The following is a 17,427-nucleotide window of genomic DNA, read 5'->3' on the forward strand; positions in this document are numbered from 1 at the left end:
TTTGTTGTTGTTTTTTTATTGCCATCTTCTTGGTGAACAATGAATGTCAGGGTAGCAAAGCCAACGTTTAGGGGACGAAACATTTAAGTTTCCATTAAAACAGATTTTATTCCATCTGAAAATTCAGAAATGCCACGATTTTTACGTTTAGTCAAAAACCGATTTAGACATCTGAATGCAATTAGTGAAGCTAATTTTATGTTAGAACGGCTTGCCGTAAAGGCGGCACGTACTGGCGTCCCGACTACGTCACATCGATGCAGTAATTCATGCAAAAGCAGCCACAACCAAGTACTGAAAAAACATAGAAATGACAGTCTCAGTTTCATATATTTGTATATTATTGATATTATGCTATATTCTAATTTTCTGAGACAATTTCTTTTTTGGGGGGATAATTACTATCCATTAGTAATCCCCCTATCTATAAACCATATTAATCAAAATTAAACGTGATATTTGTGATATTTTATGCGTTTTATTTTCTGAAATGACTGACTTACGCCTGACCTTTTTAGCTGTACCTGAATGAATGAAGAGTCAGATAAAAATCTGTGCAGCCCATCATGGAAAACTACACATGGATGCATGACGTCTTCCGGCGGTGTGTGTGTGTGTTTTGCAGCTCGTCTTCAGCGATGACGCAGTGAAAACGTATCTCTGCAATGTGTGTGTCTGAGGAGGATAAAAACTGATCTATGAGGAGCAAACAGTGCCACAGTCAGGAGGAAATGAAAAGGTTCGTCTCTGCAGTGTCCCCAGCTGCACTTCCACATGGAAAACTCAAGATTGTTCTTTGTTTTAACTCTTTGTGATAAAATATTTTGGGAAAGTTAGAATATAACCTATTTTAATTATGATTTTTAAGGTCATTTTATATACACGTGTATTGTACTTTCTGACATGTTTAGTTCAAAATTATTCGTAATGTCAAATTTATAGTAAAATTATTTTCTTTCAGCAATGAAGTTTGTTTTTTCTTGAACAATCTGAGATTAATCTCAAGATTTGAGGGTTTTTTCAAGAAAATGTCTAAGATTAATCAAAATTCCAGTTATTTTTTTCCAATTATAACTTCAAATTCTTACATTTACAAGTGTTTTTTTTTTTATTTTCCGAGATTAATTTCAAAAGTTCAGAGTTTTTCTTTATCTAATTTTTTATATTTAAAATTCAGACATTTCTGAGTTATTTTTTAAACTTAAGTTTGGAAAGTTTGAAGATTTTTGACTTATGAAACTCAGAAATAAAAAAAAATTAAAAATTTACATTGCGACTTTTGAAAAGTTTTCAAGTTCTTAAGCTTTTTATGTTTTTTCTAGTTTTTTTTTTTTTTTTAGATGAATATCAACTTCTAATGAATTTTAATTATTATTTTCCACAAAAATTCTGAGATTAATCTCTAGATTTTGGCGGACTGACTTCCTCCGTTTTAATGTCCATATAACCCGCCGTTGTATATTCCAGCTCCCATCGCCCATTTGAGGTCAAAAATAAAAAGCCTCCAGTTCCGCGTGGCATTAACAACCCGCCATACACTTCCGCTGGCCTCACCTCTCCCTGCCTCTGCGTGGCTCGCATCTCTCCTCCCATCGGTGAGTGGGCTGCAGGTCCAACTCGCTCTCCGTCATCCGGCTGGCTGAGCGCACCGGAGGCGACTGGCGTACTGACTGCGGAAAGATGCGTCGATGCGCCCCGCAGAGCCGCGGCGGATGAGGCGCTGCGCAGCGGCCGCAGGAGCCGGAGGAACGGGTCGTTGGTGTGTGGTTTCCCCGCTCTCCGACGGACCGGACCGGACCGGACGCTGATTTTACTGATTCTGTGGCGTCAGTGGCGCAGGCCGACTGGAAATGATGCGATCCCAGTTCAGGATGCTCCTCCAGCTTCCTCTGTAAACAATGAAGATGTGGAAGGACGTTGAATAAATTATATTAACTAAAATCTCGAATATCTGATGAGGTAAGAAACTAGAATCCGCTTTGAGGGAACCTTCTGTTCTGGATGTTCTGGTGGGGAAGCTACTGGTTTTACTGGTGGCTCATCTTAACACACTTGCTGCGGGTACGATACGTGGCCAACACCTGCCTTTGTCCCCGATGGTGCATGTTATAAAATCTGGATTTTACACGTCTGCTGATGTCACATCTGATCTAAGAGGCACCAGGATGCGCAAAGTGTCAATTAAAACCAAATTAATGCTTTTTTACGACCAGAACCATCGTGAAGTTTTCCACATTTTGTCTCAATACAACTGTAAAATTCAGGGTATTTTAATTCGGATTTTAAATGATGAAGTATTGTTAAGCAGCTAAAGAGTTCATTATGTTCATAGAAATATAAAAATAAAATTCTGGCTGGAATTTTTAATTAGGAAAGTTGTGGTTCTAAAACAATATTCCAAGATTTGATATGGCTGAACTTTGGCCAAAATGTTACTTTTTCTCCTTCATGCAAAACGCTGAGTGGAGAGGAAATGAGTCCATGACCTGAACAGACGTAGTGAGACATGGTGGTGGCAGCATCATGCTATGGGAATGTGTTTAACAGGGATAGGGAAGCTAGTCAGAGATGGACGGCGTTAAATTAGTCATAGTAGTCGTCTTGCAATCGGAAGGTTGTGAGTTCCAGTGACTCGCTAATAGAAAAGCTAATTTTTGGTTTAATGCTTTTTGCTAACTTTGAAAACATGTAGCACACTTAGCGTCCTTAAAATAAGTGAGCTGCCTCAAATCCCCGTCTACAGGGTGAAAAAAACACACACTGAAACCCAGAAGTTGGTACACTTACGCTAATAAGCTAAAAGCAGAGCTAATTTTTCCTCTAAAATCTATGCTAACTAATAGATGGTTTGAAAAACAAGCCATCATGCAAATGGAAATTATTCAGCTTTGTTAATTCTTCATGCAATTAATTGATTTATTGCCTAAATATTTTAGGCTAAGCTAACGTTTCTTGGTTGTAATGTCACAACATGTAAAAAGTTCGAATAATATGTCAACTTCTGGCAAAAATTAAAGCGAAACCAAATTACATTTTTGCTACATTCTGTAAATTCTGGTTAATCAGTTTGTAAATAAGACTCAATTTTATCTTGAAATGTCCTTTTTGTTCTTGGTGCACATTTATTTCTCCTTTCAGAGCCTTAACTGTTTTGTCCTGTTCCTCTGCAGCCTGGTTGCTCTGACGGCCCTGGAGACGCGAGGCCAGCTGACAGAGAGGTCAGACGACGGCGTCACGGCGCATCGGCGTGGAAGAAAACAAAATCCTCATTACCTTCGCTCTCATCAGTGGAGACAGCAGGACACGTAACCTGCTTGTTCCTCTGCTTTTACTCAGAGACTGAAGCTTTTCCACCATCAGAGGAAACTGCTAAGATGCAAGATTAGAAAGATCAGCTCATTGTTTTGGTTTTATTGTTGTCGGAGTTTCCATAAGGGACATTCCGTCACGCACAGAGTGCTTTGTCTAAATTATTGGAGCTGCCGTGCTTTGAATTGAGATTAGATTACTGAGTCTGGCAGTGTTTCTTCTCACAAATAAGAATTCAGCTCAACCTGAAAATCACTGCACTGAGTAAAACGATCCAAATTATTTGAAAAACTTGTTCCCCTGCTCGCCTGTGGGGGCGCTGCACCAAGAACGACTGAAAGAAACAACAGAAAAACCTCTGAAAAGCAGCTTCCTTCACAAAATGTAAACAAAAACTTAGAAGTTTTACATTTTAGCAATTGTAGGATTCCTCTTTTGTCTTTAGGAAAATACCACAAGCCAGTTTACCCGCTAGACTCTTGTTTGTTTTGGTTGAAACAAACAAGAGTACCCAGAATGCCATGCACCGTTTTCCACTTCCTGCTTTTGGAGCGGCCTTCGGTCCGCTTGGTGTTCATATATGCATTCAAACACGTCCGATCAAACCGAGGAGGTTTTTAGGTTCGCTTTTTTGGTCCGCATCAGACAAACGAACCGAACTTTCTAAGCAAACGAACTGATTAAAAAGAACTAAACTATCTGGTGTGAGGAAACAACCATAAAACTTAGATGAGGCCGACAACAGGCGCCATGCTCCAGCAGAACAACAACAACAACTACCCCTGCCTGGGCATGTCGGACTGTCCCCAGGAGATGCTCCAGAGGTGCTCCAGAACCTCGCTGCCCTTCCCCAGCCGAGTCGAGCTGGGCCTGAGAGACCTGCCGCTGATCCGCGGCCTCCGAGCCTGGGCGCTGTGCTCCAGGAACCGCCGCAAAGCCGGCGGTCTGCTCGGTGGAGGTAAACCTCCAACTGCCCCGCCGCTGGGAGGCAGAGGGACGTCGACGTCCTGCCCGAGGCCTGCCGACGTGTACCTGAGCGGATACGGGCTGCCGCTGGGCGTCGACGCCCGGCAGGCCGGGATCGGCGCGTTGGTAACGGTCGCCACGCTGAAGACGTCGGAAGGCGGCGGGAAGACGCAAACGCAATGCCTTTTCCTCCGGACGGAGAAAGGAAGCTGTTTATACTCAACCACCAAGCCTGGTTCCGGTTCGACTTCCAGCACGGTCGGAGAGTGGTTGAGAGGAAAGCGAGAAGGATTAGGAGGAGGCGGAAGTGCGGAGCCGCCGCCGACAGAGGCCGCAGCGAACCGGGTCAGGGTGCGGTCCGGCCGGAGGTTTAGGAAGTCCGGCATTGGCTGGGAGAGGGGCTTCAAAACGGCTGAAGGAAAGCAGTCGGAGAGAGTCGATGTTCCACCCGAAACCCGCACTCAAAAAAACAGCAAAGATGATCGAGAGGAAGCCGAAAGTCCGACAAGAAGAACGGCGATTGAGCTGGAGCTGGACGGGAAGGAAGCAGAAGAGTTGGACTCTAAAAACGACTCGGCTGTTGATGGAGAGAAACTATCCGAAAGACTTCAGGAGAGGCAAAATTCCCCCATTCCTGACAGCAAATCTAAACAAAACGAAGCAGAACCACACAAGGAAATGGTGTTGAATTCTGTGGAGTCCTCCATTCCTTTAGGGGGCGCTGGACCAAATGCAGAAGAAGAAATACAGTTAAATGCTGTGGAGTCCTCCATTCCTGTTGGGGGCGTTGGACAATACGCAGAAGAAATACAGTTGACTTCCGTCAAGTCCTCCATTCCTGTAAGGGGAGCTGAACAAAACCCAGAAGAAGAAACGGAGCAGGAAGTACAGTTGATTTCTGTAGAGTCCTCCATTCCTGTAGGGGGTGCTGATCAGGACATAATCCGGGTTTATTCAAACCAAAACCAACGTAAAGTTGAACATGAAGAGGAAACAAATATTAGCAGCGATGAGGAAACCAGAGAACCTCATGTTTTCCAAAAACGTGAGGAAATCAACAACTTTCAGGAGGAGGAAGTGGTTTTCTGTTCACCTGTCAGACAGAAAAATCTCTCAATTTCTGAGAAATCAGAGAAACTAAAGGATGAGTGCACCTGTGGGAAGCAGGAGGATGAAGAGGAAAACACATCTACCTTGGTTTTTAATGCCTCCTCTAATCCTGCCCCTTCTCTGGCTTCCATGGCGACCAGTGGGGAGGAAGAGGAGGAGGAGGAAGGCAGCCAAAAACAGAGCAGGCGTCCAACTGGAGAGCTGGAGGAGAAGGCAGAGGAGGTGAGGGTCTCCTCCACTGAGGAGGAAGAAGAGGATGAGTTTGGGGTCTTCATGCAGGCGGAGGGAGACCCAGTCTGGAGCGACGGGGTCAACATGTCCGCCTCGGAAACGTCTGGGAGCAGAGCGAGAACTGGTGAGGCCCAAACTTTATTATTTTATCATTCTCACTCCTTTTCTCCTGTGTTTCTCATCCTCATTTCTTTTTAAATCCAAAAACAAAGAGTAAAAGTTGTCAAACCACCTCCTGAGGAAACTCCAGCAACACTTGTGCAGAGTATTAGGAGCCATTTGAACCTTTTCTGATCCCTCAGGAATGCAGCGCACTGCAAAAACACAAAATCTTACCAAGCGTTTTTAGCCTAGATTCTGGCTGCAACTATAAACTTTTTTAATTTCCAATACCGACATCTGAGTTTTAGCATACAGGACATTTTAAGTAAACAGCTGAATTTACTTAAAATGTTTTTTTTTTTGAGCAAACCTAAATGTACAAAATTACAAACTTATCTCATATCTTTGCTGCATCAGCACACTTAAATACATCATTAGCTCCTCAAAAATGTAAATAACTTTAATTTGCTCAGTCAGAGCAGTTAGGAGTATAACAGCCAATCTAAAATAAATAAGAAACAAAACCAGTAGGTTGACTACCATGGTCAAACATGTAAAAAACAAATATGTTTGATTCAGAAGTGCAATTAGAAACTCTAAATACAATGTAAACTAAAATATAAAGCACAAAGCATAGAATTAGATTGAATAGATCTGATTAGTGCACCAGTACTAGAGACACGAATCTTTCTGTGTCTAAATTACCTTTAAATAGGGTCATTTAAATAACATTTGTTATAATAACCTTATTACATTAAGAATAAGGTGTAATATCATTACCATTATAATATTGTTATTGTTGCATTTTAAATTAGCTTGTGGTTAAATAAAAAATCTGCAGAATGTTCCAATTTATTTATCCGATTAATCAATAACTGAAATAATGTTTAGTTGTAGCCCTTATTTCAGCTCAATTCAGTTTATTAATGTTGCTCCAATTTAAAAAAAGTCAATTACACACATTCCAGATTATTCCTAACAATGCAGCACAGATCTGTTTATTGTGAGAAAACACAGCAAAAATACATAGAAACCTGAATCTAGGAGTACTTTTCTATGTAAAAGGAAAAGATACCGTAGTTAATGGTGGCTTTAGTGGCTTCACAGGATAAAAACAGCTAAACAGATGACCTCTGAACTGGTTGAAACAACGGAAAATAATGCAGACGTGGCCAGTAGTTTGAGAAGTTTTGCCTGAATTAATGTAGCATACAGTTCAAAGAATAAATCAATTTAGGATTAATTGTCGGGTAATGATTTATTAGCTTAAAACGAGTCCCAATCTGATAGCGTCCGTAGATCGTTTTAAAGTGTTGTAGTTCGGCCGCCATCCAGCTGGGGGCGCCGCTGGTCATCCTCTTTAAGCGGAGCCGTCGATACAGCAATTAAAGATGGCGGCGGTTAAACCAGAACAGAAAAGAGAAACGGTCCAAACTGAGTATGGAGTGCGATTTAAGATGAATTTTATGCGGTACTACTTTAAAAAATTACACTCTACAAACTCCTTAAGGTAAATTTTACTTTAATAACAGTCATTCAGATGTGCTTTATGACGGAAAACCGTTATTTTATTATTATTATTATTATTATTTTTCGTTTCAGTCAATATTTAATGGAGCTGAAAAACATGTTCAAATGTAGCGTTTTTGTTTTTTAATTCTGCATTTTACAAACCAAAAAAATGAAAAAGTAGACCTTCGTGTTGTGGAAAGACGGCCGTCGTTTCTCTTGATACAATCAGAAAGTTGAAGTTTTTAAGACGGTTACGGCCTTTCAATTAATCGTGATTCGATCGATAGCCTAACAAGATCATCATTTAAATCCATCTAGCTTTTGTTGATGAATACAACTTGATATTCATCTATAAATATAGGTAATGTCTTTCTTTAGAAAGCACTTGCAGAGTGGATAAATTATTTCAGTCTGTCCTGACCTGGATTTTTGGCCGACTACTCCCTCTCACTACATGTTATTAATCTTTCAGAGTTGGGCTGGCGGAGGGGGAGGAGAACAAGCGAGTCTAAGCTCCTGTTCGCCTCAGGTTATTGGGCAGTGAGAGAGGGAGAAACATTCACACAGAGGAAGTGTCAGGTGGATTCTTCATGCCTCGTCTGAGCCAGGGGGGAATCAGAGGAAAAACTCAGCCAAATGTGGCCGTGAGGCGAAAAGGAACAGGCAGCATGAAACACAATGAGAAAACGGTTCAACTGACTTATCCAGAACCTGTTTCAGCTGTTAAATCTGTGAATTAAGCGTATAAATTGTCTGTTTGTGTCTTCAAGCAGCAGGTGGAGACGACACCTGGACGGCCTTCCCTCAGGAGCCGACAGGTGAGAGTGGAGGTGGCGTGGAGCGATGGTGGCCGGCCAACGCCGTGGAGGCGAGGAGAGACGGACCGCCAACCAATCACAGCCTGGTACAACTCTGGCTTCAAAACTTTGGCTAGACCAGTAGTTGATGGGCCACTTTTTGGTCCAGTCTTGGTTTTCAATTACACCAAGTTTTGAGTCTTTCTGACCAGCAGTGATTCAAGTCAGACAGACGGTATAAGTATATATTATACATTTTCTGAATCGTCTGAGTCTGTTGAGTATTTCAGTTGTTAACTGATATGACTCTGATATCACGGGGCTAAAAGAAATGCACCTAGTTTAGACAAAAAGAGTGGGAAATGTGTATTATTTTTAGTTTAACAAAATTTAATGAACTCTGTTTTCATCAGAGACTCAAAAGTTGGTTCAAATGAAGCCAAGAGGTTTGTTTCCCTCTGAAAAGATAGCAAACACTTATTATAGACTTTAACTAATGCCATCATTAGTCATGATTAATTGTGATTAATCGATTATTGAAGTAATTGTCAACTGATTTTCTAGTCATTTAGTTGTTAACTAGACTGCAGGCTCCAAACAGATCATTAATCCTGATTAATGCGATTGTGATTAATTGTGATTAATCGATAGTTGAAATAATCAGTTTAGTAATCAATTAATCATTAACTAGAGTATACATTAAAAAACTACTACTTGTGATTAATCAATTATTGAAATACTTAAATTAGCAATCATTTAAGTACTCAAAAATACCATTAACTGTAATTAAGCGATTATTGAAATGATCATAAACTAATTTAGTAATTCATTAATTACCTGATCAATTAAAATTAGGTTGATGATTTCCATTCTGATTGATATTTGTTGAAGGGCAATTTTATTTAAAGAGGCTTTATAATCTATTTATTTATGGTTTTTGTTTCCATTTTCTTTTGGTCATTTTTTATTCCGGTTCCAGTGTTCAGTGTTTTTTACAAAATGAAAGTTTATTGATCTGAGAGGGCGAACCAATCAATAAATTACTCGATAATTGTCTCAAAACAACAACAGTATTGTTGTTTATCCCAATAATAAAAAATCATTGGGTGGTTTTGAGCTAGTTTAAGGTTTCATCCACGTTTCCCTCCCGTTACCATGGCAGCGCCGCTGGTTGCGCCCGGCGACTGTGTTTTTAGGTTGGAAAGGAGTCTGGATGTTGTGCGGCAACATTTGGAGCAGTAATAAAAGATGAAAGACGAAGCGGAGGGGGAAAGTCTCTGTGGACATTAAACACACGGAAAAAGATGCAGATGAAAAACGAGCCTGTCCACAGAGGAGGGCAGCCATCTTTAAATGAAATGTTTCAAACTGCCAGGAAGAGTCTCTCTACTTATTACATATGAACTGTTTGCATTACATTCTACTTTACATGACGCGTACACTGCAAAAACACAAAATATTACAAAGTATTTTTGGTTTGGTTTCTTGTGCAAATGACTTCATGAATTTAGACAAAACAAACCTACAAGTAACTTTTCACCAAGATGTTTTAGCTTATTTAAAGTCAATAATTCTTAAATATTAAAAGATTTATAACATGGGAAAATGTTTTTTTTATGGCAGATACATTTTGAAATAATATTCCAGAGAAAGTAGAACTTTTTCATCACTGTTAAGGAATTATTAACTTAAAACAAGATTCTGTATCTTGCTGAAAAGTTACATACAAGTTAGTTTTGTCTATTTCAAGTCTAAGATATTTGCACTGGAAACTAGACAGAAAACGCCAAAGTAATTTGTAGCATGAAACACCAAATGTTTTGAAGTATTCATTTTAATAACAAATTAGTTTTAAAGAAAAGCTAAAATCTCAGAATTAAACACTTTATAGAAACCTTTGTCCATTTTTAGGAACAAAATCTACAAGTAAAATGTCTTTGGGTACAAAAAGTCATTATTTTACCACATGTTTAAAACACAAACTATAAGTATTCATATCTAGTTTCTGGAGCAGATTTCTTAGGTTTGTCTTATTTCAAGCTTACTAACTTACAAGTAACTTTTCAGAAAGACACTGGAGCTTGTCTGAAAAAGTTCTAGTTCCACTGACAGATTATTTCACTTATTACAAGACATTCTTCCCAAGTTGTAAGTGAAATAATTTGCCAGTTGAATTAGAACTGGGTTGCTAGGTAACGGGTTTGACTTGGCTGGGGTTGCTAGGTAACGGGCTGGGCTTGGCTGGGGTTGCTAGGTAACGGGCTGGGCTTGGCTGGGGTTGCTAGGTAACGGGCTGGGCTTGGCTGGGGTTGCTAGGTAACGGCGCAGAGGAACATTCTGCCAGTGGAACTAGAACTTTTTCATTAATATTAAGGAATTATTTATGTAAAACAAGCTTCTATATCTTGCTAAAAAAGTTACTTATAAATTAATTTTGTCTTATTTCCAGCTTATTAAGATGTTTGCTTAACACTAGACCAAAAATATTTGGATTTTGTGTTTTTGCAGTGCAGGTTCGGTTCTTTCTCTCTGGATTATTTTTTCATATTTTGTCTCTTACCCCAGAGGGTCTTTCTGTTTCTCCTGCAGGTGGCAGTCTTTGCTGAAGCCTTCCCCTCGCTGCCCGGTGTTTCCCCTGGTGACCCCTGTGACCTGGAAGCCTTTCCCACGCTGACGCAGCTCCTGCGCGGCCGAGCCAGACAGGATCAGGGGTAGGCCATCGATCCCACCTTGGTTGTGATGCTAAACTTACAGCTGAGCTGATTCAAAGTTTCCAGCAGACAAAAAGCAGTGAATCAAAGCAGCTTCTTGCTCTGATGAAAGTCAGAATGCACCGATTTGAAGACTTAGACCAGTATCATCTCTTAATGTCAAAATAAATGTGACATTCAAGGGCAGATAGATTTTGAATTGACGTTAGCGCCTTGGCATTAGCTTCCGCTAAATACCTTGCTAATGCAGAACTGTCCCCCCCTCCATAAACATAAACAGCAACAACATTGACATAAAAATGGCTTGTTAATATCGGTCTAGTTTTACTTCTCAGGTTGATAAAGAACCGTCCAGTACCGATGCTAAAGCTAATATATTAGCATTCCTTGTCAAAAGTAAAGAAAAATGTTCATTCTGTATTTCTATTGAAAAAATAGAACCATGTAATTATTTGAATTGGTTCTTATTTGGTTTTACAAATATATGCTTTCTTTTATACAATTACATTATAAATATTTTATGATTTAAACAGTAATTATACTTTTTGTGTAATGGAGCATTCCCATTTAAAATTCTTCAATTTAATAAAAAAAAAAAGGTCGTTTAAATGTAGTTTGATGAAAACATTCAGAGCTGTCGATGTGCAATGCGTCCTGCTGCCAACAGGGGGCAGCATTTAAACGAGGAAAATAAGACGTTTACATGGAAACCAGTTTTTAACTGAGGCGTTATGTGGAAAAGGAAGCAGAATGTCGCCCCCAAGTGGTGAATCGAATGAACTGCAGTATGACATTTGATTCCTGTAATAATTATGATTTGAGTGTTTAACATTAGTTTTTAAGGTGAAATAATCAATTAAATTATTAAGTTGAATATTATTAGCATGTTAAAGCATATTTTAGATTATTTAACGAGTAAATATTGTAATTCTGTCAGTTTCTTCTGCATGTCGTCGTGGTTTTTTTCTCTGAAGGCTTTTGGACTCTTTCCATGATTTGAACAAAATGATCGACCAGAGCCACAAGAGATCCAGCAGCGCGTCTCAGAACCTGCTCGTCCAAACTCTGCAGCTGCAGCCGCCGCTTCCTGTGAGTACAATGATCGCTGCGTCATTATGAATTTCATTAGTTTTTACCCACCTCTGCTTATTCATAACTAAATCTATTGGGGAATTACTTTTTACTGAACTATGCAGGTAAATAAATGTTGAAAATAAAGGCTTTAATGTAATCATTATTACTAGAGATCGGCAGAGTCTCCGAAAGATTGCACTCAAGAAAGAGCAGCGAGAAAATACTCAAGAGTAAAAAACTATTTGGTAAAATGTTTACTCAAGTATTGAGTAACTGATTATTAGTAGCAGCAGTTATAATGCAGTCTAACCAATAGAAGGTCTGTAAATAAGTTGATGCGTTTCCTTCTTTTGGTCGCCATCTTCCCAGGAAAGCAGATCTACTTCCTGGTCGACGAACCGCCGCCTGTCCCCCGGTCTCTCCTCGGCCAATCAGCACGTAGCCGCCAAGCGCCGGCTGTCCTACGACTACAACAGAAACGTGGTGGCGTGACGCTGCGGCGCGCTTTTAAGGATCATGTTTCCTCCCCTGTTCGCCCAGCAGACTGAGAGACGCTCTCTGGAAAACAAAACGGCCGCTGGTCCAGAAACGACGGCGGAGCGTCTTTGTTTCCCTCCATCCGCCATCTTGTTCCTCATCCTGAGGTGACCTGTTGACCCCAGCAGACCCACGGCGCTCGCCACCATGTTGACTAAACAGACGAGCAGGAACATCAACAAGATTACATTCCAATAAAGCGAATGGGATTTTCTCCACTATGGTTTTAAATTATCATTAACAAACGTTAATTGTTTAAAATTTTTTAAAATGTTTTGTTTCATCACAAACTGCAACATCAGTGGGAGAAAATACATGAATTAGTTTCAAAAATAAATTAATTTTTTTAAATTATGAAAAAAACATGTTTTTAAATAATTTTTTAATTAAATTTTTTAATTTAAAAAATAAATAATGATGCATATATATATATAAATTTTTTCTTTTTCACAAATTAAATAAAAAAAAAAAGAAATATGTATATTTAGTTTATTTAATTATATCTATATAATTTTCTTTTTTTTTTATTAGAGTTTTTTTGTATTTTCTCCCAGTGGAAATAAATAAATTGCTATTTATATCATTAGATGATTAAAATCAGGTCTGACGTTTTGGATATAAATGTTTCCGTGATAAAAACATTACATATGGCATCGGTTCCTGTGCAGCATGGTGGCCCGCGCCTCTGTGGAAGCTGGTAAAACTTATGCAAACGCACTGATTGACAACTTTCCCCTGTTCCCATCGTTCCTCACGCGCAGCAGGAACTGCTGATCTCCACCCTCTGGATTCGTCCACAGCTGAAGAAAAGCCGCACCAGCTCCAGCTGCGTTTCCATTGATGACATCATTGCGCTTTGACGTTTTAAAAATTAATTGGCTTTATCAGTTTAATGGAAATGAATGTCGAAAAAACTCGATTTTTGTTTTAAAAAATAAAGTTTTGGCGCTAGGATGTCTTGTTTATTTCGCCAAACACCAGAGGAAGCGCTTTTTTCGCTTCACGCGAGTCACGTGATCCACAACCGCACGTCGCCACCGGAGTAAACCACGAAGAAGAAAGCAGGAAGTGGGAGGAGGATAATGGAGCGGCTTGTTTTTTAATGATTTATCACGTAAACAAAGGTATTTACGTGTGATCCCCCCGCCCCGCCCCTAAAATTGCGTTTTTTCGACACTGACGAAGTTTTGCGCATGTTTGTAATGGAAACGCAGCTACTGAAGAGTAGAGTTGAGCATCATTTTGTGGCATTTAATGTATGAAAACACTTTTTAAAGCCTCGTTTTTGTTTTTATTTTGAAATGCATGTGATATTTCTGCCTTTAACCTGCAGAAAACGACACAAGGAACAGGTTTGTCTTCCAGTTTGCGCCATCAGGACCTCCAGGTTGCTGAATCAAACGCTAGAAACGTCCAACTTGTTTATGACTGCACCGTTTTAGTTTTAAGTTTTGACATGCAGATAATTTGTTGTATTCTGTCATTTAAAGGCTCAATCATTTGTGATGAAACTGAAACAATCACGCTTGTGTGTGCGCCGTTTGTACAGCCTATAAAATCTTGAAAAATACGAATATTTTCTGATCTGTTCCTGTCGGGATGGCGGAGCTGTCGCCTCGGTAACTGATGTAATAAAAAAGGATACTCCGTGTCTGCTGTTCGTATTCACTTAATTAATGGGTCACTGGTGGAGAACTCTGGTGTTCAAACTGCGGTTCGGGGGCCATTTGTAGCCCCTGGACTGAATTTGTGCGGCCCACCTGACCGCAATTCAAGAATGAAAAAAATAAATCAGGGCAAAACGGTGACTTTTAATTTGAAATCTAATTACAAAAAATGTTGGATTCAACACAAAGTGATATTTTTTCCAAACTTTATGCTTTCTGTTGTCATGGTAACTACTCATTGACTTGTACTGTAAAGCACACCTTAGTGCTCCAAAATCTGCTTTTATTTGCTTTGTTGAAACTTGGCTACATACAGGAAGTGTCTGTTTCAACTGACAAACGGTTTTTGTCAGTCGAGCCTCAGAGTAATAAGCAAACTTGTTGGCTTTTATTTAACAAGGAAAATGTGTAAAAAACCATTTGAAGTTTTGGATCTATAATCCAGTTTCTGCAAAACAACCTGATTATTTGTTTTGCTAAAATAGTTTGTTGTTGGAACAGGTTTGAAAAACTCATTTTGAGTTGATGATTTTGGCTCATATGACTAAAAAGTAGCAAGATATTATGAGGTCAGACTAGATTTTGTTGTACTCGGTATTTAGGTGCAACTTCTGATTAAATAAATTAATTTATACTCATTTTGGATCCATTTTCAGTTTGTGACACAAACTTTGGGAGATTTTTGTATAAAACATCCTGGTTTTAAAATAATTTATGCTCCAACTATATTCCCACAGCATCACACAGCCATTTTTCTTTTGCTTTAAACCAGAACAACCTGGATTGTTTCAGTCAGAAAAGTTCAATCTTAGTCTTTTCCAACCTCAGCAGTTAAATCAGATCAGTATGCGGGAAACTTTGAGATGGTCCAACAGATTTTGTTTAATTCTTAACCTCCTTGCTTTCCTGCTCAGTGTCTGGTGATTAGATAAACGTGGGTCTTTTTTGACGCACATCCTGTTGTTTTGAACTTTAAACTCATTTTTCTGGCTGCAGATATGGACAACTTTAAAAGATCAGGTGTTTTGTAGTTCTACCTTGACTTGTGATGATAAAACATATTAATTGGATCTTATTTTGTCTTCCACATTTTGAAGAGTGACATGGATCTCAGTCGCTCCGTTTCCACTGATCACATAATTGCAGAATTTGACGTTTTGAAAATAAATTTGTTAAATGGAAACACGGCGCTTTGGACTTTGGAACAAAATAGTTTTGCCGCTCAGATGAAGTGTTTTATTTTGGGCATATTGACATTGGTTTGTTTCACAAAACTGCAAAGGAAACACACGATCAATAAACTGGATGCTTCTACTGCTGGAAACCACAAAGAAGAAGACTACAGGAAGTGGTAGGCAGACAAAGGCATGGCAAGTTTTTAATGACTTATTGTGTGAACAAACTTATTCACGTGTAAATATAATTGTGTTTTTTATTTACTGGAAACACAAATTGTACTTTTTAGACATTTGTAATTGACATGCAGCTCATATTCCTTCCACATCAGGGTATAATATTGTTTTTTTTTTTTGGTTACAGTTTGGTTTTATTTCATTTTGACTTTTTTCTTGTCTAATTCAGTAAGTTTCTGCTAGTTTGTAAGTGTTTGCTTGCTTATTAGGTACCGTTAGTTAAATATTGTTTAGTTTATATTATAGTTTACATTTTTTTATACTTTCGTTAATTTTTAGGTGCAGAATTTAAAAATGTCAGAGGATTGTGATTATTTGTAAATGAATTGAGTGATGAACTTTCAAAAAATGTATTCAATTATTGTTGAACAACCAACCGATTCTGGTGTTTTCAACCAACTTTTGCTGCTGCCATTTTGTGGACTAACCTCAGTTTGAAACAGATTAATAAACACAACCAGGAAGAAAATTATAACTATAATTTCAGTGTGTCCTAGTTTTATAAATGCATGATAAAGTTTCAGTAGGTTACTTCAGTTAACTGTATTTGTTTCTCAGTTTAAGATTTTTTAGGTTAATTTAACTATAATAACCTTGTTTCACATGTCACCATAAAAATCTCCAATAATACGTAAAAAATAAATGTAAAACAAATTGCTAGATTTGTCACTAAGTTTGCAACAGTCCTTCTCTTGTCCTAACTAAATCCCCAATTGCTCCCTGCGTTCATCGCCAGGCTTGGCCACGCCCCTCTGTGTCTCCAGGCTCCGCCCACTTTTGGGGAATTTGCCAAGAATTTGGAGGCGGGGCTATGCTTTCAAAGAGTGAAAGCTAAGCGGAAGATAAAGGATTCGAATTAAATTAAAAGAATATTTAAGCAGACTAGGTGTCATAAATCCCATAAAATAAAACGATTTTTCAATTTACTAAAAGAAATCACCACTTAAAAGCTAAAAGCACAATAATATTACCTGGTTTATGCCTTTAAAGTGAACTATATTCTTTAAGTGTAATTAGTTAGTTTTCTCTCAAACTATAAGTATGTTTTATCATCTCCATCTGTGTGATGTATTAAAACTGTTCAATTACATATCACAAATGCATCAAAAAAGATATTTTTTAATGCATTAGAGCAGGAAAGCAGGAATTTTGAATGAAATGTGACTAAAAGTATATTTTTGCCTTTAAAAATAGCTGGAAAATCCCAGGTCACAAGATTAAAGCTTTATCTCATAAACAAACTGCAACGTTGGCCTGATTTTCTGAACCCTGGAGGCAAATAAACAGAAATACAGTTTGACATTTTTAACTGGGTCATCTTGACGTGTTTTCGTTTGCTTCAGTTTCAAATCCGAAAAAAATGTGCTGTTCTTAGACTGTGTGACACTTTTCAAACGGATTTATGTATCTCCAGTGTTTGTCAGCAGCATCTCTGATCAATGAAGCCCTTTGTAAAAAGTTTCTGTGCTCAGTCAGAGCCGCCATCTTGATTACAGATTCCCTGCAGAAGACAGGCTGGTCTGACCTCACGACTGACTCCACGAGTCACTTTTTAAGCTCTTCCAGGCCAACAGCAGAGATTTCTACCAGGAGAAATTAACAGAGCATGGTGACAGTGTTTTGTTTCTATGGAGATAAATCGGGGTCATAAAGTTTGTTGAATAGAAAAAAAGGACCTGAAAGATTATTATTAAACTGAAAAAAATATATATTTTGAAACTGAAATGTGACATCAAAACTTTCAAAACAGATGGAGGAAAATAGAGAACCATCTATGGAGCTAAATTGGGGCCATAAAGTTGGTTCAAAATAAACTGTAAAAAATAATTTGAAATTAAAACATATTTTTGAAACTGAAAATAAAATATTTGAAACTGAAAAGTTAAATTGAAAATAAATTGATTCTTTTTCTGTTTCAGTTTTTTTTCTGTGAACAAACTCTGTAGCCCCAATTTAGCTCCATACAAAGCTTTGATATTTTGTTCCAAAACTGTCCAAA

The 17,427-nt window shown here is 38.5% G+C and overlaps 1 protein-coding gene across 2 annotated transcripts; it reads left to right on the plus strand.

The window, feature by feature from the left end:
- Positions 1–1,608: 1,608 nt before the first annotated feature.
- Positions 1,609–14,000, plus strand: LOC103475158 (uncharacterized). 2 transcript variants are annotated; one of them, XM_008426583.2, is made up of 6 exons: positions 1,609–1,959; positions 3,171–5,740; positions 8,001–8,134; positions 10,617–10,738; positions 11,713–11,827; positions 12,182–14,000. In XM_008426583.2, exons 2-6 carry the CDS (start codon positions 4,039–4,041, stop codon positions 12,302–12,304), a joined length of 2,196 nt encoding a protein of 731 aa, XP_008424805.1. In that variant the 5' UTR covers positions 1,609–1,959; positions 3,171–4,038; the 3' UTR covers positions 12,305–14,000. The 2 variants fall into 2 exon arrangements, with proteins under 2 accessions (XP_008424805.1, XP_008424807.1); XM_008426585.2 differs by having other exon boundaries at positions 1,610–1,959; positions 8,004–8,134.
- The last annotated feature ends 3,427 nt before the right edge of the window (positions 14,001–17,427 follow it).

Source organism: Poecilia reticulata, chromosome 13, assembly GCF_904066995.2.
Source record: "Poecilia reticulata chromosome 13, P_reticulata-male-v2, whole genome shotgun sequence".
In the NCBI taxonomy this organism is placed as follows: Eukaryota; Metazoa; Chordata; class Actinopteri; order Cyprinodontiformes; family Poeciliidae; genus Poecilia; species Poecilia reticulata.